The 21,534-nt window shown below is 37.6% G+C and overlaps 1 protein-coding gene across 1 annotated transcript; it reads right to left on the bottom strand.

The window, feature by feature from the left end:
• Window positions 1–24: 24 nt before the first annotated feature.
• Window positions 25–20,309, bottom strand: LOC143355280 (sodium-independent sulfate anion transporter). The gene is made up of 11 exons (XM_076789979.1): window positions 19,825–20,309; window positions 7,375–7,731; window positions 4,695–4,930; window positions 3,930–4,131; window positions 3,481–3,701; window positions 2,646–2,991; window positions 1,953–2,255; window positions 1,427–1,572; window positions 1,127–1,297; window positions 272–425; window positions 25–163 (listed from the first exon to the last, which is right to left on the bottom strand). Exons 2-11 carry the CDS (start codon window positions 7,565–7,567, stop codon window positions 123–125), a joined length of 2,013 nt encoding a protein of 670 aa, XP_076646094.1. The 5' UTR covers window positions 7,568–7,731; window positions 19,825–20,309; the 3' UTR covers window positions 25–122.
• Between the last annotated feature and the right edge of the window lie 1,225 nt (window positions 20,310–21,534).

Genomic DNA, 21,534 nt, shown 5'->3' with positions numbered 1-21,534 from the left:
TTTTCCTTAAAACAGTACGATCTATGTAGTCGTTCGTCTTCGTGTTAATATAATACTGATGATTAGAACATATAAAAGAAGAGTAGTTGCAGGACGGATTTCTCATCGACATCTGACTGCTGTTAGTATCTATTCGCAGTAGCTGCCGAAACGTTCGAAAGTTCTGCAAAGGAAATAAGATATTTTTAGCATATATTAATTCAACGAAGACACGCGCACAGACACTTAAAAAGTTTGGCAGTTTAACTATGAGGCTGTGAGGTTTGTTTACCTTTGAGGCTGTCATTAAGCTCGTGCTCGTTGGAACTACATCTTAAACCAGACGGTTTCACGCCCTTGAAAATTTCAATAACACTCGGTTTCAAGTTGTAGAAGATTAAGGGTTGGCCGCGTTTCGAAAAATCCTCTGTTAAATTTTTGACGCCCTGTAAATGCAAAAAAAAAAATGTATAATAGCGTGTAAATATACATTGCAGATTTGACTATAACGAATTTTTCGACAGAAATAATCTGAGATCTATAGTTAGATAGATACATCTATAGTCACGAGTAGGCCGCGGAAAATAAAAAATATTTGAATCGGTTACAATGAACAGGAGCCAAATGGAAATCTCATTGTTGCTTTAATAATTTTAATAAGCTGGGATTTGTATATTGAGGCTTTTAAATTCTTTTATTATAATATCCCCATTATGATATAAAATCCGCAGTCTAGTTATGAGTTTAGAGCAGAAGAGGAAAGAGCAACCCCCCCCCTCTCGCCTTCCCGTGAGGCACTGCGTTGGCACCACAAAAACCAAGAGCAATGAAATCTCGTCAACCTAGGGTAGCCGAGTATCTCGCGTGTTCAGTTGAAGTTGCTAGTTTTACACTACACAGAGAGTACAAGGCAAGACAACCTTCCTATCGTTGTCGATGCCGAACTTAACTCGGCTGAGAGTCTCTTCTTCCGCTGACGTCATTTGCTCCGAAAGGTTGTCCCCGAGGACAATTCAGGGCACTTTCGGGGCAAAGAGCGCTTACATGCTTGGTTTAGAGTAGTTGGAGGTCCAGGTGGACAGCTATTATGATCATTAGCGCGTCTCGGGTCTTTTCTTTTGCAAAATACAAGCTATATTACAAGTACCTTCGCGGCCGTAAAGTCTGCAGCTTGGATATGCGTCGAATCGATGACCACAGGGACCGCGGTTCCCTGCTTGGTGCCCTGTTTGCTGATCACAGCTCGCACGTACTCGACGCTCGGAAAAACGAGGCTTCTATCGGGCGTTATAACCAGATACTCGCAGCCGTTCACGCTCTGTGACAACATTTATTACCATAATAAATTAGACACCGTTTAACTCGGCTCGTGAGCCGATTTCTTATCCGCACGAATCTTCATTGCTGAACGAATCATGCTGTAAAACATAACAAATAAAACTCTTACCGTATTTTTATGAACTCGTAACGACGGCCGCGCTGAAGCGTAAAGTAGGAACAGGACGTTTATACCGATACCAATCACTATACCTATCTCGAGTCTTATGAATAGACAGCATAGAAACGTGGCCAGCGCTGGTATGAGATCAATTTCTGAAAAAAGAAATTCAGATTGAATGTTGTGCTCGCTCTTTTAACCTTTAGAGGGCCGGCATTTTTCCAATGAACATTTAAATTTTCTTTATGAAAAATCTATATAACAACCAACATGTTACTCAAAATCTCCAAGTTTGTCCCTGGTCATTATAGTGACTATCCGGGTCCTCTAAAAGGTAACACTCGTACGTCCTTCAGAAGTAGTCTTTCTTGTTTTATTCTTTGAAATTATGTTCCATTTGTAGTGTAGCATTTCGATGAAATGCATCTTACAGATAGAAAGGAGTCAAACATTTCATAGTATCTAGACGTAGAGAGAGAATGGTTGAGTTCTCATTCCAAGGAACGTACGAGAGTTATGAAATTTGAGAACATACTCTTTGTTCGCCAGATCGGCTTGATCACGTGCAGTTCCACCATGAAGATGACCGCGGCGATGATGATGGCTGCGAGGGCGGCGTTGGGAATGAAGTAGAGGTACGGGGTGAGGAACTGGAGCGACAAGAGTACCAAAATACCGGTGTATATGCCGCCGATTGTAGTCTTTACACCGGATGAATGATTTACAGCTCCACGGCTGAGACCACCGCTGACGGGCATCGAAGAGACAAAAGCCGACGCGACGTTGCACACCCCTAACGCCAGCATTTCCTGAGTCGCATCGATTGGTTTACCTTCATCTGCAACAATCGTTCTGCGTATACATATATCGCTGGCTTCTACGAAAACTGTTTTCCTAGTATCGGACGCATACGGTGTTTTTTAGATACATAAAATGATACAATAACGTCTTACGACATAATTAAAAAAGACGTTTCTACATAGGGAAACGTATGTAAAAGTTTCATGTAAGAAAAATGAAATGGTGCTATTACAGTTTCATTAGTAACGAATACAAAAGAGAGTTGAAACATTGGAAGAATTCAAGACCGACGCTACATTACTTTGTACACATTAGGTACGTATCTTCTATTTCTGGTAATTGACGCAGGAAATTTTCGTTTTGTACAGTTTCTCGTTTCTCTCGGTATGTTTTAGCCTTGATACGAGCTAACTTACTGAACACTTACTGAATACTTTAGCGATGGAGATGGTCTCTAAAAGGCTCAACAGAGGGATGACCATACACCCGGAACCGAGGGCGGAAACCATGTCGACGAAATTATACGTCTGGTTCTTGTGGATCGTTTGGAATGGCGGCAGCTGAAACTCCGGAAGTCCTTGTTTCACGTGGCCAGTCAGTTGCACCGGCGAGGAACCCAAATGATTTTCCAGAAACCAACACATCACCGCGCACACGAGGACTACGAGGATGTTGCGGGACGTGGAGATCAACCATAACGATTTCTCCATGATCGTTCGCATCCCCGACGGGGTCTTCGCACCCTCTTGCGTCACCGATATGTCTTTGATTTTCTGCAGAGAACAGAAAGTCGAACCGTCACACTCCAGTCTCTTTAATTTTACCATTACACTCTTCAATTTCTTTTTGCATTTTCTTTAAGTATGAGCGTTCTTGAACATGTGTACGAAAGGATTTGTTTGAATTCGTAACATTAATTTAGCTATAGCCGTTTGAAGAATAGATTGAAACAGTTCCTCTGAAAAAATGTCGAAAAATTGGTAAAAAATGGCATAATCTATGAACGTTAACGAAAGATGAAATCGTAATTTATCAACCTTTCGATGCATGGATTGGGTCTGTGTGATCTGTGTAAAACAATTATAAGAGAAGCTCTTTAATTTTTTTTTTAAAGAAACGTCAAAATGAATATGATTGACTAATGCACCGCAAGGTTAACAAATGTAAGAAAGAATAGAAAGTGAAAATACGAACGAAGCTATAGGCGTTCTGTCAACGAAGAAAAGAGTATAATGAAATGAAAAAAAGGAAAGGATACTGACCCTAAGCAGGAGAAGAACGATTATGCACGTGATGCCCAAAGCGGTGTCCCAAAGTCTCGTTTCACCGATTTGTTCGAATATCTTTCGCCATACGTCGACGAATTTACTGCCGCTGATGTGAATACCTAAGATGTCCTTTACTTGGCTCGTTGCGATTATGATCGCCGCTGCTGACGTGAAACCGACCGAAACTGGTCCCGAGATGAAGTCCAACAGGAAACCTGGTCAAAGACACGCGGAAATATAATATTAAATAAATGATTATTCAATCCGACAAGTTTTTATACTTTCGCATGCCTAACGTTTCAGAATATTGATTCTCAAAAACTAGACAAATTCTAGTGACTAGTTGAAGAGACGAATTAGTGACTAATTTGCCTATTAGTTCGTTCGTTTTGCTCGAGTGTTTGTTGTCCGTAAAGTTTAACAAATTTTGATTCGTTAATTACCTAATTGCAGGATACCCATCAGTAGACAAATACAACCAGACACGAAGGTTAACAGGACCGCGAAATCAGGTCCCAAGTCACTTTTTTGCAACGTTTCCCTAGTCAAGATCGCGATTATTGCTGTCGGTCCGACTGGCACATCTTTGCAGGATCCTAGGACGGTGTACACGAAGCATGCCATGAAAGAAGAATACAAACCGTACTGCAAAGTAAAACATAGCTTCGTTTGCTCCTCTCGTTTCGATCCCAAACGTTCTATGAACAATTTTCTCCGCCTAACATCATTTACTCAACTTTTAGCCCAATTCGAATTCAACCGTGCATATGATAGTAGAAGTAAATATAGATTTCATCGAACCACTTAATAAATAATACTCCAACAATTAGCATCGTAGCATTAAACAATCAAAGATTAAACTGACATAACATTCTGTTATTCTTTCGCTGTAATAGTCCCAAATTTTTTGTTTCTTCCATTGAAGGGCACAGTATTGTGCGAATTAATATGTCTCCCGGTTATAGGTAAAGAAAGATCATGGTTTTCGGCTTACAAAAGAGACAGACTTTAATCGAATTAAAAGTTTGAAAATGCATTCGGCAGAACAAAGGAGTGGCTATAAATTAATAGGAAACACATGAGCAAAAACAGTTAATTTTCGAGAGAAAATAGTGTTTATAGTTACAACGTCATAGGAAGAACTCTATCGCAAGGTCGTGCAATTTGAAGGGTGAAGTTGAAGGATGATGGAACGTCAATGTCCTCACCTGTAGAGGTAATCCTGCAACGTTCGCATAAGCTATCGCTTGCGGTATAACGGTAAGGCCTACGGTAATACCGGCTACCAGATCACTCGCTATGTAGTCCTTGCGATACATTTGTAACCACGTTACAATTGGCAGCCTTTTGTAGATTAACTTTTTCTTGCAGGACCGTTTGATCCGTTGGTACAACCACCGCCTTCCCAGGGAGCACAACAAGTTATTCTCAGGACCCGCTGAAACTGAAACGGACGATTATCTGCTAGCGAAAATCAACTTTGAAAAAGCATATCCGAGGGACATGTCTTTCGCGATTTTATGGCAGCCATGGCTAGATTCTCGCCAATTTTAATTCACATACTTTTCGACCTATTTCTTTGAGATCAAGGTTATTGGACCTAATGCAAATAGCTATTAGACTGCGGATCTTCATGCAAAATAAATCTTGTCTCTATCGATTGCAAGGAATAGAAACCAAATAGAATTTATATTACAAATGATATATTGACAACCCTAAATCTTTTCAGTCTTCCTGCTATTTCAAATTTCACCTATTCAATTATATTATAGATGTACAAAATCTGCAGTCCATTAGTTATACGAATTAGTTAGAAGATTAGAGTTTAGATGGAACGTTTGTAACTCTGGGTCAAGACGGACCCAAGTTCCCATGTTCGGAAGGCTAACTTTCCCATAAATATTGATCTATACGTCACCCGGAGCGCGTGACTTCTCCAGTAGCTTTCGAAAGTATGGAAAAAAAAAGAAAGAAATATTAAAAAACTGCGGTCACGAGGTATTTTAATTTATGACCATCGTGCGCTGACTTTCAAAGTGTATACTATATATCGTGCGTATATGCATCTGGTTAGGCGTATAACCAGCGACAATTACGTCCAAAAGCAAGGTGAGACAGGTTTGACTGGTTTCAAACGACGGCACGTGATGCTAATGCGGAAAAAGTGATCGATTAAGAATGCAACTGCCATTGATTCGATTCACGTTTAATCCTGTGACGATAGTGCCCGTGACATGTACGGTTTGCTTAGCAAACCCCTTCGTCTGGCAAGTGTCCTTGAATAGAATGAAATCAATGGGGGACCATAGAATACTTCGGCCAAAAAAAAATATAACAATTTGCAATTTTTCGTCATAAACAGAAGAAAATCTAACAATGTAAGGATATCTGTGTTTTTGCAGTAATGACATCATTAGACTGCGGATTTTAATGTAGCATAGAAATTGTCAATTGTAACAGATACTCTTACATTCCTTAATATCTTTACAGTTTTGCTCTTGACTTATTAATTTTTGTTATAAATGCATAAAATTCGCAGTCTAGTCATAAATAATGTATCTACCGGTATATCAGCTTTAACTAGTATTTTTTTCATTTGACGAGGACAATTGTATCGTTATGCGAGAAATATTGAAGATATTGATTTCTAGTTTGTTTATCTATGATGACTATCTCAAAAAAATTGATGGTTATAATTGAACGTCGTTGCTTTTAATAAGAAATCTGTAATTTTAAATATTTTTCACTTTTTGAAATTTGCTTAACCAGGATATTAAGTAATTGGAAAAATATCCTAACATTTCGATAGTTATAATACAATTTTTAAAATTGTTGACTACATACAACGAATTCGGTTCTGGACGATATTTCTCGTCTTATCTGGCTGTCTGCATTTACGAATTCGTCACGGATCAAGATCAATCATTATAACTCACTTTCAGTGTTTGTTACATCGCAGGAAAAGAATTTCCAGAATGCATCGAGGTGCAATTAAATGAGACTACAGGTTAAACTGGAATCGTAAGATAACGATCGACGCATTGTTAAAACATTCCTCGGAATAATAAACGGGGAGTCGGTGTAAACTGGATTCAACGAAGTAATAATTCACACGTTTCGACAACATATCTTACGAGCCGATGTCTTTTCTATTTAATGAGATATGCGAATCAATAATGAATTGTAATCAATAACGAAGTTTTCTTGGAAGCTTCGCAGACTGAGAATGCGACTAGGTGCGAGAACATCGATAATGAAAATGGATTTGCGCTTCCACCGAGCATTCGCTCCAAAAAATATTCATTCGGATAATCCGCAATGCCGGCGAATCAATCAAAGCGATCGATCAATTAGTCGTTAAACTAAGTCTGGGATTACTATGCGATTGGGTTGCTCGATTATCGGTAGGCAGAATATTAGTGGACACTAATCTAATTTTAAAATAATAAGAATAACCGTATTCGTCGAGATGTTGCACGATTATTTTTACAAAATTCGTCTGAATTTCAGTGTTTTCAGAGACCGCTTCAAATGGTAGTCACAGATCTACAAAACGCATTTTTAAACATTTTCAATATAGAACATAAAAAGTTGTGAAAAGCAAATTTTAGTATTTTGCACTTTACCAATTGCAATTTTTCCAAAATTCTTTCTCGCGACATGTAGTAAACTAACTCTTCTAACTTTAAAAACAAATCCAAGTTGTATAGTCTAACATTAAAAAGGCTGTCTTTACGAGTGGACCGAGTGTCTTTACGTGTCTTTTTGGACCGTGTATATCAAAATCGTGTGGAAAAAAGAGTCGAACATCAAATTACAAGCCTGCACATGGTCAGAAACTACGGCACTAGTGCCGGAGAAGCGGGCCCGTCCAAGCTCGGGACTCACCGTCATTGTTCACGATTTTGTCGTTTTTACTGCAGACATGGATGCTGCTGAGCCTGTTCTCGAGGTTGCTGGTCTGATTAGGATTGTTGTTATCGGTCCGAAGCGGATCTTCGAAAGCGGCGTTGCTGTAGCCGGTCAGTTGGACCTGCTTACCGGTTTCGAGGTCGAATTCTTGAATGTTGTATTTCGACATGATCGCGGAGGGGAGAAACGCGCAGAAAGAACCGACAAGGGGAGGAACGGGACGGTGTTCTTCGGGGACCTCTAGTTTTACCAGGGGTGTTTCAATTTGAAGGTGTTGCGTATCGCTCTCGTCAAACAAACTCCATTGTCCGATATCCCGTACTCTTCTCGACCCTGAAAAATAGAAACAAGCGGATTAGTGCATTCGCCTGTGCCCGTTACACGCACGCACACACACACACGCACACACCGGCGACGCAGTCTTTTCCCTTGACTCTCGGACGTTATCCGCGTCGGACTCTTTTTCCCTCGATTCGTTAAACCTTTTACCAGGTGCGGAATCTCGCAACAGCGCTTTCAAGGATCTTTGTATTTATTCGCTGCACCGCCTTCACTGTTGTTCCAGTTGCTCCATTTTTTTTTCTCTCCTGAATACACCTGGGGTCTACCTTTTACAGCGCGAACAACGTGTTGACAATCGCGTAAAGGTACAGGGGGCGATCAGATTATTCTGAACACCTTCGAACCGACTACTTATTTGAAACAAATGGAATTATAATTAGATTGCGGATCTTCGTGCAAAATAAAAATACTTTGCAGCGGTCGTGGAAAGCAGGAACTAAGTAAAACTTGATTTCATCCCTTAATCACATTGTTACATTAAAAACATTACGATAGCCTTAAATTATTATAATATTTTCCTGCTTTTATATTTTACTCAGCCAATTTTTCCGTAAATGCATAAAAATCTGCAGCCTGGTAATGCATTTAGAAATATACTTTTTAATATTTTATATTGTACACCATTACAATACAATAATCATAATGGCAGGAGCTATCTTTGTGCAATTTTTTCGTAATAATTTGATCACCCGCTGCAAGTAGGACGTGCTAGAAAAAATCGTGTGCTAATACGAGTTGCTTCAATTTTTCTTATCTATGAAAATCAGCCGAGTCCCGAGCACATCTTTCTACATCGTGGAAAACGTGTTAAAGTTAAAAACCGTGCAAAACTGCGTAACATTTCACACGTTCGTTAAAAAACCGTGTAAAAATTTAAATAAGAACAAATCGAGTAAAAACATAGTCTAACAAGAGAGCCAGGTATATTCTAGTCTGAAAGTTTTAAAAATTCCGAGTTTTCCTGCATTTTTGAAAAGAATAGCGTTGCGAAAATGTTCTGAAAAAAAAAACGATCACCAAAACTGATGAAACTATAGCAACGTTTCATCTTTTAGACATAGACTCTTTTTTATTTTGCATTATTTCTCATTTACATTTTTGTAAAGTTCTTTTTTAGAGATCTGACTTTAGGGAGTCATATCATTTTGTCAGCCTGCAAGGCAATTTTCGTGTGAATGTACGAACGAAACATTATAATAAAGGAAAAAACGCCGTTTCATAGAATTTCTGTAGATTGTAGAAACGAAGAAATTAGCATATCGAGTGGTACTCTCGAAACCGTATCCAACTTTCATTTTCAATGTTTCTACGTATGACGAACAGTGTACGAGTGGTTCGCAACCGTCAAATTAAATGCATCATCCTGTCTATAAGAGAAAGTACTGTTTGTTTAAGATGTACGTATCTTTGTGAAATTGTTACCTGCAATATTTTTAGCTGGCACGGTCTAGGTGATTGATACTATGAAAATTACAACTACTAACTTCAAACCTGTAATTCTTTTACTGTAGCAATAAATTTCTTGAACAAAAAAATAACTAATTTATCATTGGACGTTTTCTGAAATATGAAAATAGTTTCATAAAGGAAAGGTTCAATTACAGCAAAAATGGATGAGTGGAACACAAAACTGAGAAGACATTAGAAAATAGTAAAGATATTGTTACGTTCTCTTATCGAAATTATTGTACGAAAAAATACATCTTCATTTAACTTTTATTTGTCACGATTGACATTTTGTATTTTGAATAATTTGCTGCCAAGTCATCATATCGAATAAAAAGAAGCAGAAAGGGAATCACACGGTGTTCAGAAAGTATAAGGATGTTCCATTGCATCTAGATAAAACATACACCGAGTAGATGACTAATGGTGTAACGTCTTTCGATCCGTGCACGGATAAGCTATGATTTCCCAAGCAACAGAAAAATTGCATCGCATAAAATTTCGCTGGCTCGTCAACATTTCATAACACGTTTCACGAAAAACCGACAAGAGCGTTACTTCCGCGGTAACAATTATGCTGATTGTTGTACACATAACGTAGCGCTTTTCTTTTAGGTTTGTAAAATCGGACACGCACGACTCTCGATGAGTTATTATTCTTTTTTTCTTCCATGTATCCGGGGTGTCTTCCTGTTTACGTTTCTTAGTGTTCGTTCCTGTCTTCCGCCGACCTATACAATGCCGTTCATAAATTGTCGGGATACCTGGCTATTCTAAAGATGATCTAAGTGACACGAGATACATACGTATAGCAATTTTGACCTATCTATTTCCTTCTTCAAATATAAAATCTACGTAAAATATTCTAAGCATTTTTTAATTATTTTTTAAAAATCAGAATCCGTGTGAAGAATTTCCGCAGTAGGTTCGACAAAGTTTGAACAGAAATATTTTTCAATTATTTTTTCAAACGTAAAAAAAAAATTGTTGGAGAGTGTAAATAATCCGGCGACTTATGGACGAAAGTGTACCCACGATTATCGTCATAAATAACGTCATACAAATGTTTCGTAAGTACAATCGTGCAACTTTTACAAACTCCCGACTCTTTCGCCATCTAAACAATTATGCTTGTTTAAACAGTGAAACTACAGCTCGGGATTAACGCGCATTTGACGAGTTCCGTTAAATGCCGTTAATTTTAATCGTAAACACGATTCAATGCGTCTCACCGGTTCAAAGTAACGGTATTGATTGTCATTGGGTGCGGGGGACTCGATTACGCGGATACGCAGTTAAGTTAACGTTTAATTGACTTATTAACTAGTAGATGATGCAATTCACTTAAGATTTGCGAATGATGGAATAGAACCCTATGGTGGGGAGCAGGTTCACGATGTTTGATCGTTTAATTGCACATTTATGGAAACACGTGTATTGACTTTCTTATCGGCTTTTTTTATTCCTTGTTTTTTCTACTAACATTTTTTCTTTAAATTAAGAGTGCGATAGTTTGATTTCTGATTTTTTTTATTCCGCTCTTGTTACTGTTGCGATTTTGATTTCAGCGAACACCGCGAAAGAACTGAATTGATTTGAGTTCAAACTATAATTCAAAGTGGAAAATTCGAAAAAATGCACTCTTACATATTATACAATTACGCATTACGACGCAGAAAACAAAAAGAAAGGAAATTCTTGCTCGGTCGGATCATCGAGCGGTGGGGCTTAAGTAAGCTGAGGCCGAGCATTAGATTAACAGTTTCCACGTAGGTTACGGATTCATGAAAGCTGCAATATTTGGGCTGAAGAGCACAGATTGCTGATTTTATCAGTCGGTTATCTCGTGCGGAATATTAACAAAATTTGCAATTGAGGTCTTTGCGGGAGTCGAAGCGCATGGAAGTGTTTTCCACTCCGCAATTATAACGTTCGCTGATCGATGCCGCAAAAAAAGTGAAAAAAAGAACGTCGTGTGTTTCCTTCCTACGCATAATGTTCGGATACAAAAGTCATAATTTCATGTTTGTACAACATTAATAAATAATATTGTGATATTAATATTTTTAACTAACATCTGTATGTGCTATTTTTGTCCACTGAGCAACACCCGCGACGCAATTATAAAAGGTGATCGTTAAAAATCTCGAAGATTGTCGACCCGCAATTATGTGTTTTGCTCGAATCACTCTGTGCGTCAGGTACCACGTGTATCCGAAGATTTTTTCCGGCTGCTCAGCAGTTCATGTTTCTCGCTTCGCTATACATCAGTATACATACACACATAGAACTACGACCGGTAACGACGAGCACACGTGGCAGTTGTGTGGTCGTGGTTTTCACATCGGGTAATACGAAAGCTCTCGCGAGAATCTAATCGGTTGATCGATTAATAAGCCGTTATTCATCGGACGCGTGGCCACGCATACAACCAGCAAAATTATCTCCGATCGAGGAAGACACTTTGCCGACTCCTTAGGAATTTCCATATCGCGTTCTCGGTTCCGAGAAGTTCGATCGGGCGACTTCGTCTCAGAACCTCTGGCGAACAATAGTGCTGAAACGAACCGAGGAATGTACTCTCCTATCATTAGTCATTTATTCATTTCTTTCGTTTCGCAGAAGGAAGTGGCACGCTTACGTCGCTTAATCTCTTCACATTTTTCACTTCTTGCGGTCGTTGGAAATTTTTGCAGGGGAATCCCTCGAGAAGAAGGTATTTTCCTTGTACCACGGAGAGGCTCAATTGGGCTTAACCGTTGCCTCTTCAAGTTGACTTGACGAGTTATGGTATCTGAACGGGGAAGTCCAGTTTACCGACTTCGAAAGATTAACTTTCTTGCTTTAGGCAATATTAATTTCTTCCGGCCTAGAATATCTCTGTAGGATTCTTCTCGTTTGTTTTATTTGAAATTGAACCTGTTTACTTGTACACCATTCACATTTTTAGCAATTTATTAGGCGTCATTTTGTTGTGTCTATGAAATGTTTTACAATATTCTTGTGTCTACTAAATTTTATTATACGTGATCAATTTTAGTAGACATTTAATTAACTCTTAAAACATTTAGGATTTTAAGACACTGAATTCTGAAGACTTATCAATGTATCATTTGATAAAAGAATTTTAGAACTTCTTTCGTTACCATTAAGAAAGAACATTATCATTAACAAAGTCCAGTTTTTAATAAGATTTTAATGACGCTGACATTAACTATGTCCACAAAACATGTGCAATCGTTAATTCTAATATAAGGAATTTATATGCTAATATAATCTGATTGAATTAATTCAGCTGAAAAATCGTTCATAAAACATCTTCGAAATAGTCTTTCTAAATTCTGGCGTCAGGTTAGTTTCTCTACCACCCACGCAATTGTCAAACTTTTGCAATTTCCATAATTTTGGAGATTTAAAAAAAATTCTTTCATGTATACTTTCCCTAGAGATGTAGATTTTTAAAAGTTTCACAGAAAAATCATAATAATTTAGAATGTGAAATAATATTTTCATTTCAGAATATACATAAAACTATTGCCTTCACATTTGTATTACAAAAAATATTAATAAAATATTTTCTATACTCATAATATTCTCTATAGTAAGGTATTTGATAAGGTGTTTGATTACGTTTGTTCGTCACTTTAGGGTCTCGTGACTAAGCAAAAACGGGACCATTATTAAGAAGGTGACGAAGCAACAATGGAGGACCTCTTTTCGAACAATTAGCGATTAAAAATCTCTGTGAACTATGACGACTGGACAATAATGGTATGCGTGAGTCAGGTCAGTACCAGCGTGGACAATGACGTGTCTACCGTGCGAAAAAGAAACATAAACTTAACTCGCGTGCCGTTATTGGTGGATTTTGAATTGTTAATAGCTACTCTACCAACGTCATACATCTGTGATGATCACCACTACATATTTTATGTAAAGGAAACCAAATTATACGTACATTATTAAAACCGACAGCACATAACATCCAAAAATTTGATGAGACATCTCAGCCATATTTTTAAATATTTTCTACAAACAATTCATTTAATCTTCATAAATTCCTCCAGCAGAAAAGCCACCAATTTTAGTTCTTTTTTTAAATTGCTCTAAAATATACTGTAAAATAATGTTTGTTGGTGTTAGAAGACTTTACTGAAATGTGAAATCACAAATGAAGTACAATTTGTTGATTTCAAATGTAAAGCAAAAAGGAAGTATTATCCTAAGATCCGCCATGCAACTATTACTGAAGAGTACATGAAGGTTGACAAAACACTGTAATTATAAGGAGTATCATTTACATACACTTATTTACAAAGCATGCGGTGCAGAATTTCATCACTGTCAATCTTTTTGTCATTTAGATTTTGAAAGTCAGCTTCTCTAAAAGAACGACCACTCGAGTACTCTGTGTATGTATCTACACGTGTTAGAATTCGTCATCGTATTGTCAGCGCACGTGACGAGTTGATTACATGGAAATTGATTAATATCGAAGTGTTTTAGAAAATTTATTTGCATCGTAAACCTTGATGTAACGTGGAAGGTGGGGTCGATGTCGTACACGTTTTGCATATATCTAAGGATCGTCGTCCGAGAGGCGATTATTTTCGTGAAAGTGTTAAATAATTCATCTGAATGTTGCTCAATGTACCGAATCGAAATTCTAAACAGCCAAAAGATGTGAAACCAGTTTACTTCGCAATTAACGTGGTATAATAAGTCTGTGAACTTCCTTGAGTAATCTCATTCACTACTATCATTATGTATCGTAAATTTAAAGGATAAAATCTTGCGTCTTTTCGTAATTGAAAAATTACGAAATTACCGTCTCTTTTATTCGCATTAGCATTTTAAATCTTTGTTGCGGTTAAAGCGTTGTCATTTGCCATTGGGTTTACTACGTTTTTTATAGGTTTAGATGTGAGTCAGTCGCGACACTAATAGCATAGTAGAATGATTATTATTTGGTTGAAAAATTTAATCATTTACTACGGAATTACATGAGAAACGTTTACGATAGTTAAATTGCGGGGAATTTATGCATTTAAAGAATTTAGAAAGTATTTTCAGCTCACTTAAATAAATGTATATGTAGCTCTTGTATCTTGCAATTAGTGAAAATCATTTTTGTTTTGGATAAAAATCCACGGTATATAAATAATATTTAACCAATGAATGATAAATAATGAATGTCTGCTTACCGAAAATAAATTTTAGGATTATGTCTCGCAATTTTACGAAAAGTTTTACTATTTTCGAATTAATTCCTTCGAGTTACGCTTTCCATTAAATAAAACATGGGTGTTCATTCGTTTGGAGGAACACAATTAGTGCAGAAAAAATAAATATTTCATAAGCATGTGTATACAACATCTACTGTTATTTTTTAGTGTACCTGTAACTATATCTCTTTCCATAGTGTAACAGAACATTTCACTATTTTTATTATCGTCGTCTGGAAATTGTCGTATTTGAACAGTGAAAATTTATCAATTCGGACCACGGATGCCCGATCGACTTACAATATTTTTGTAATACTTCTCAGAGAGTTCAGTTTATGGAGCACGAATTGTGCGGTGACGGATCGCCGAGAACCTAATCGTAATGTTTCAAAGGTATCATTCGAAGAACCCGTCGAATGGCTTCCGTCCATTTGCATTTTCCTCTGTTCAGTCGAAAATATTCAGAGTAATTTTCTGAGCACAGGTATCCTCGATCTTATCCAATTTGCGGCGGCAATTAGGCTAGTCAAGGCCACAGTTACGTCTCTGCGGTTTTACTTTTTCATGGCTTTTCGGTCGGGAGTTTTGTTTTCCGTTTTTCCCTATTTTCAGTCACGAATCTTTCAGTCATGCACAACCACTAAATACATTTTATAAATAGTCCCCAAGGTCTTCTTCGGACGCGGAGTCGAGTGTTGCACAATTTTAAAGGACGAGCCGAGTTTCGGGATGCTTCGGAAATAATATCGAACGATACCCGATCGATCACTTTTCATTCATGAATCCCATCGGCTTACAATCAAGAGACGAACTATCATTGCTGTTGAATAATTAATGAACGATAACGGTTGATCGTTGGGCCGTATGTTTTCGGGCGAATTAATTCAGCGAGATTAAATCGACACGTAAAGTGCGTGTGTGCGTATGTGTGAGCGAAGGAATTTTTTTTACGATTGTCGCTCGCGTTTGTAAACATTAAATGAAAAACGCACGATTCCGCGGAAAAGAGACACGTAATCAGGACACGAGCGTTGGGCCCGCCGTCTCACAGTTACGGAACGGTGCCGGGGAAAAGAACTGGACGGACGGCGTGTACAACAAGGTCTATTTTCTTCTGGACGTATGTACATACTTTCTTCACGAGCGTAGCGACGCGACGGAAGTGTTCATTCATTTTTAACTTTTTTTCCCAGTCCTCTAGCACGTCGCCAGCGTCCTTCTGTGTATTCAACAGTTTTTTCCGAAGCACTTTTAAAAGTCTTCCTACAATTTTCTTCACCGGAACAACGGGCAAAAAGCATCAATGCGAATTAACGATTAAAACGGTGTTTTAATTCATTTCTAACGTTTTTTGCTTCAGTTTTCCAACGTGTCGCGTCGTCCTTCAACAATGTGTGTGCGTGAACAGTTCTTTTCTCGATGCATTTTTAGAAATCTTCCTACAATACACTTTACTGGAACAACGGACAAGAAGTATCTTGCGAACTAATGATTAACCCATTTGCATCATAAGGATATATGAAAAGAAGACCTTTATCACCAAATTTTTGTTTTTATCATATTTAAGTACAAAAATGACTACAAGTAAAAGAACTTGATATTTCAGCATTATAAGAGAAAATCAGAATTACTTTCATCTCCAACAACACCCACCATTTCTACTCTTTAGCTAATAATGATAGTGGTCCGGAAAATTGTATATGCACTAATGATGCAAAGGGGTTAAAACGGTACAATTCATTTATTAGGAAATGACAAATATTTCTTCGACATATGCTATGAAGACAATCGCTAAAAACTTGAGTAAATACGTTCTTTTTCTTAGGCATATCGAAGTCCCAACTACTTCGTTATTTTTACGAAGTGATGTAAAGCAGGGCTGCCAAGGGGAGCCAAGAAGCTCGAGCTGCCTCAGTCGCCGAGCGATCCGTGTTTACACGTGCTGTTGTTTTGTTTTGTACGTTCGGCGCGGTCGAGTCAGTCACGAAAAAATAGTAGCCGTACACGACTACGTCACAGCATGGACCCGAGGATTGGGCTTCGATCAGGTCTTATTTTCCGTCGCGAGTAGTGTTCCTTCTCGAGAAATTTAAATCTAGGAAAATTCTTATGAGTCTCATCTATTTCATAACATATTTTCGGAAATGAATTTTCAGGTAACTCCAATTGCATATTACTAATCAATCGCGTACGTATAAGCATATCTACAGGCAGCATAACAATGCCTACGTATGCATGTTTGCAATGTGAAAATTTATAATAATTGTTGCGAATGCATGTCGATGTGAGGTAATGCACACCCAAGAGTACACCCAATTTGGATGTTCTGTATACGATAAAGCCAACATCCACACAAAATGAAAGAAATTTTTCTACGGCTACAGATTTTGTTACAAAAAAAAAAGAAGTAGATTGTTTGATTCTACATTAGACGCATTATGCTTCTTAAGTAGTCATTTCGAAACAAATGCGTAATGTTTCACTTTATGAAAGCTTGGTTTTCAATAAATACATTTATCGGTTACATTCAGCGTCTATTGTTTCCTTGTTTTTAAAGTTATGTACATATTGAACAGGAATAAACACCGAGTTAAAGTTTTTTGCCCTTTCGATAAATATTATTAACGATATACCAAATATTATAAGTTTCCCAATATTTTTCTGATTTTATCAAAAATTCTCGAGAATTTTCGAGAAATATAGTCTTATTTTTCATTTCACGAGAAATGAAAAATGTTGGGAATAGAATGCAAAAAGTATGAGAATGAAAGGAAAAATGCTAAGTTGCCTAGATCCTTACCCATTCTGTTAAGTTCTAAGGAGTATATAGCCGGTCTTGCCAAGTATATCAAGGATACAAATATGTATAATATATTGTAAGAAAATGTACCGTGTTGCTAATGACCTTTGGTGTTGAAGCAACATTAAACAAATAATTAAAAACAAAAAAATGTTGAGAAATCAGGAACACGACGCTCCCGCCATTCCCCCCTCCTCTACCGAGGGGTACCCCCTTGAGACGCCATGAAGCTCGCTCGCCGAGTATGTAGTGCAAAATTGTAACGTGAGCGAAGCGGAACGGGACAAAATGGGATACAACTATGATTCTCCTTTCCCCTGTGACTGCCTAGCTTTTGGGAAGACACCGGCCCTCTCGTACGCAGTGGGGATTTTTTGTCGACAGATGAAGGTAGGGGAAAGAGTCACAAGTGGCTCACGAGCCACCAGTTGAGCAGCCCTGACGTAAAGTAATCAGTTTTAATGCTCTGTAGGTTTAGTGTCACGAAATCTTGCTGCAATTTTTTTTTTGTTCATCGGAACGCTCAGTAAAAAGTGCGAATTAACGATGAATAGTGACAATCGCAAGAGTCGTACCATATTCGCTCGATTTGTCATTCGTTTCGATCACGCGTTAGACCGAACTGCGTGCGAAAGTTTATTAGAAGGCCTATAATCCTACATAAAAGCGGATGATGCTTTCTCTGAGCAATTTCGACGCGTGTTACGCGCGAGTCGATGAACTAATATTATCACCGCGGTTTTCATTCGTTACGTTGTTATTAATAAATGAAAAAAAGAACGTCTATTCTCTAGAATCTTTTTTCTTTGGTCCAAACGCAGTACATACACCATTTTACGGGCACAATGTTCTCTCAATTATGCGAATGGTTTTCATGTAAAATCATTTGCACGTATTTCTACAAAGACAATTAAGACATTGTTCTATTTGCGCAATAATGATTGCCATTTTTCAACCCATTTGGTAAGGTACCCAATTACTGTGCCTATATTAATTATACTTATTTTTAAAGCATAATGAATATTAAAAAATTTCTTTAATACTCATTAAGCTTTAAAAATGAGTATAATTATTTTGAGTATTTTGGCTATATTGTTTTGAGTATTTCCAAAATGTACAACAAAGAAGAAGTATTGCGAACGTAATTGCCGGACTGTGTCTTGGTTCTACGATTACGCTCTGAATTAAGATTACGAGATCAACGTTGCAGCGTGACTTAAGCTTTTTTACATAGAACGAAATTGAATCATGCAGAAGCTGAACGACTATACATCTCCCTTTTTTTTCTTCAATCCAAACAACGTCTATCGCGATAAATGATAATGTGTACCTATTCGCCGTCGAGATACATTAAAAGAAATTACAAAGGCTACGGATAAAATCGTAATTCGCTACGAGTCGGAAGAAGCGCTGCACTATAAATTACAATTTGATTGAGAGATAACGGCCGCATTGTTTTCATAGCGTTACAGCCGCGGAGGTAATTAATTACTATTCTATCTCTCCTCTCTGCATTCGCAGAATGCGCCGGTATTTTAAGGTTAAATGCTCATACGGCTCGTTATTCCCATTCAAGTAGTTGACTACTTTAGTTTTAAAATAGCAAATGCACTATTTTATTTTTAAAATAGGAAATATACTTTTTCTGTTTCTAAAATAGTGGATACAGGTACTATTTGATTTGGGATACCGTAAATGTATTATGTTATTTTTAAAACTTGCAATATATTTTTATTATAGAATATAATAGCGTGATATAATTATGTGAAAAGTTTGGTAGATGGGCATGCTTTGAATTTAAATTTGATTCTACACTACAAGGATACTTCAGTTTTGAAACACTACATAGTGGTCGTGAAAACGTTCTCAAATCACGTGTGAATGAAAAATATCAACATTTTTCGACGAAACATTTCGCTTCTCACCTTTCGAATTAACATATTCGAAATCAGATTTAAAGAAATGGTTCTGACTGAGATCCGAATTGTGAACTCATATTCAAAATAGTATGAGATCATTTAGCACACGACGCGTGTTTTGTTGGCCATCGTAAAAAAACTGTAATTCTGAGGAGACTGCCTTTAAAACAAGTTTGATGTCCGGGTTATTCGATTAACGACAAGCTGAAAATAAGCAATTTCTAAACATCGAGAAAACTCCTCCGACAGTCAAGATAACTGCATCTGCCAGTTCAAAGTATATTCTAATCTCCTCAACTCTCCACATTCCCATTCTAAACTCGCTCGATACAATGAAAAAAATTCCACTTAACCCCTTTCACTATCATTTATTTTACGGTTGTAGTAGTTAAACCTTTGTCGTTCATAGTTTCTGAGAAGAAAAAAGAAACTTTATTGTCTACGTATTCTTCAGTAGCTGTGTATCAGCAAAATAGAATGTGACTTCGGTTTAAAGAAAAAGAATATATATATATATAAAAATGTACTAAAAACAAATATAAAAAATATATTAAATTCTGTTGGAAATCTTCGTCAAGAGTCCGACTCGATAGCGCAACGGATTACCGAAAGCGGGAAAAGAATTAAAAAAACAAATCTCGAACGTTTGATTCCCTTAAAAGGGAACAAAATAATGTAATATTACGGAAAATACCTCGAGTGTAACGTCACATCACATCGAACGATGAACCAGAACGTTCGGGCCTCTCGAAGCCATAATAGCCAGTAGCGCGTCTGCTGGCGTGCCGCTTGCGCTTGGAACCTGACAGCGGCGTTTCCGGTCCGTTTCTTCGTTAGTTTATCCGAAGAAACAAATCGCCTGTTCACCTAACGAGTCAACGACAAATTCTTGAATCCCGAACGGAACAGCTCGCGGGGACAGGTTCGAACTTGTTCAAAACCACGTGCGGTGATGTTGGACGGTGTCGATGTACACGCGAAATAAAAATAGGAAACTCGAACCGTGGAAAAATGGAAGAACGCGAGGTGTATCGCCGGTAGTTTGAAAAAGTGATGTGGCGGCGTTTTTTTCCGGGAAAATTGTTTCGGGAAACGAACGAAAAGCTTTATAAAGGCCCGATCACCGCGAACACCGTGCCTCGACGAGGGGAAACTCTCACCTGAGTGCAGACGCTCGAAAGCCGCGAGAATTCGCCTTTACGCGGTTGCGCGGACGCGCCTGCGCACTCGCGCCTACTCTCCCTAAAACATTGTCACGTGCTTCTGAGTCAGAGCACGCTTCACGCTGTTCCATGCTGTCACGCTCCTTCTTGTTTTCGAACAGGATCAAAATAATGGGAAAGGGGGAGGGAGGACGGGACGGGCTTTGGAATTTTTCTTTTCTTTTCGATCGACGACTTCAGGTCTTGGGGATTACCCGAATAAATTATTTGACAAATGATAGAAATTAACACACCGTGTATTTATATTTTGTACATTTGAGTTTGCAATACTCAAAATAAAAATATGCTCATTAGTTGCATGCACAGAATTATGAACGTTATTGTTTGCGCATTTTACGGATTTTTTAACACTTTTTATTTCACAAGTGAAAGCGATTTTGTGCCAGTATAGTATGAAAACACATTCGTTATACTATAATAGAAACCGGCTAACAAGAAACGGTTTTAACAGATTTTATTCACAGTTTTATGATTCTTTTAACACTTTTTCTGAAACAGTGAAAGTGACTTTGTTGCAATAGTGCGAATTCATTGTACTATAGTAGGGGTCGACACTAAACACTTATTTTTCATATGTTTATTAAAGAAAATATTTTTAGCAAATGCTTGGTGAAACACAAGCTTTATGCTTAGTTGCAAATCAATTTTTACACGACGTTTTTATTTCAATTAATTCATGAATCACTGCCACATTTGACACTGTGCAAAAATGGAAAAATACAGTAACAGCAGCGAAAAAAAGAAACAAAAGATTCTAGAAGGAAAGAGGATGACAATTCTGAATGTGTTTTTTTTCTCAGCCATTTTTTCCTCGAATACACAAAAGAGATCGATTCGGTGCTTAGCATGTCAAGATTAGGGTCACGTGCATGTATCGGAGGTGAAGCGAGAATAAAAATGTTGTTATGCTTTTTATGGCTCTTCAGTAAACAAACTGTAACACGAGCGCACTTCAAAATAACTACAATATTTTCTTCCGTTCATCTTTGAAATATATTTTAGCGTGAATACTTTAATGAATAAATGCAAGCAGCGTGTCTAACATCATTTCTAAGTAAATAGCTGAAGTAGCTTCTTCCTTAACTTTCCTTATTTCTTCTTGATACAAACATTGAGAATCTAGATGACTCAGAACATATATAAACAATTCCTATACTGTTACAGGCTTTCATTACGAAATC

This window comes from Halictus rubicundus, chromosome 6 (genome assembly GCF_050948215.1).
Source record: "Halictus rubicundus isolate RS-2024b chromosome 6, iyHalRubi1_principal, whole genome shotgun sequence".
Classification (NCBI taxonomy): domain Eukaryota; kingdom Metazoa; phylum Arthropoda; class Insecta; order Hymenoptera; family Halictidae; genus Halictus; species Halictus rubicundus.
The sequence above is the reverse complement of the archived record's forward strand: the minus strand, read 5'-3'. Positions and strand labels throughout refer to the sequence as shown.

What these genes read in the sequence shown, in the direction of transcription:
- LOC143355280 (XM_076789979.1), bottom strand. Translation starts at nt 7,567, where the DNA reads ATGTCGAAATACAACATTCAAGAATTCGACCTCGAAACCGGTAAGCAG. An exon ending in CAAAATCGTGAACAATGACG is followed by an intron (nt 4,931 to 7,374) that starts GTGAGTCCCGAG and finishes CGTCCGTTTCAG; the next exon opens with TTTCAGCGGGTCCTGAGAAT. An exon ending in GATGGGTATCCTGCAATTAG is followed by an intron (nt 3,702 to 3,929) that starts GTAATTAACGAA and finishes GTCTTTGACCAG; the next exon opens with GTTTCCTGTTGGACTTCATC.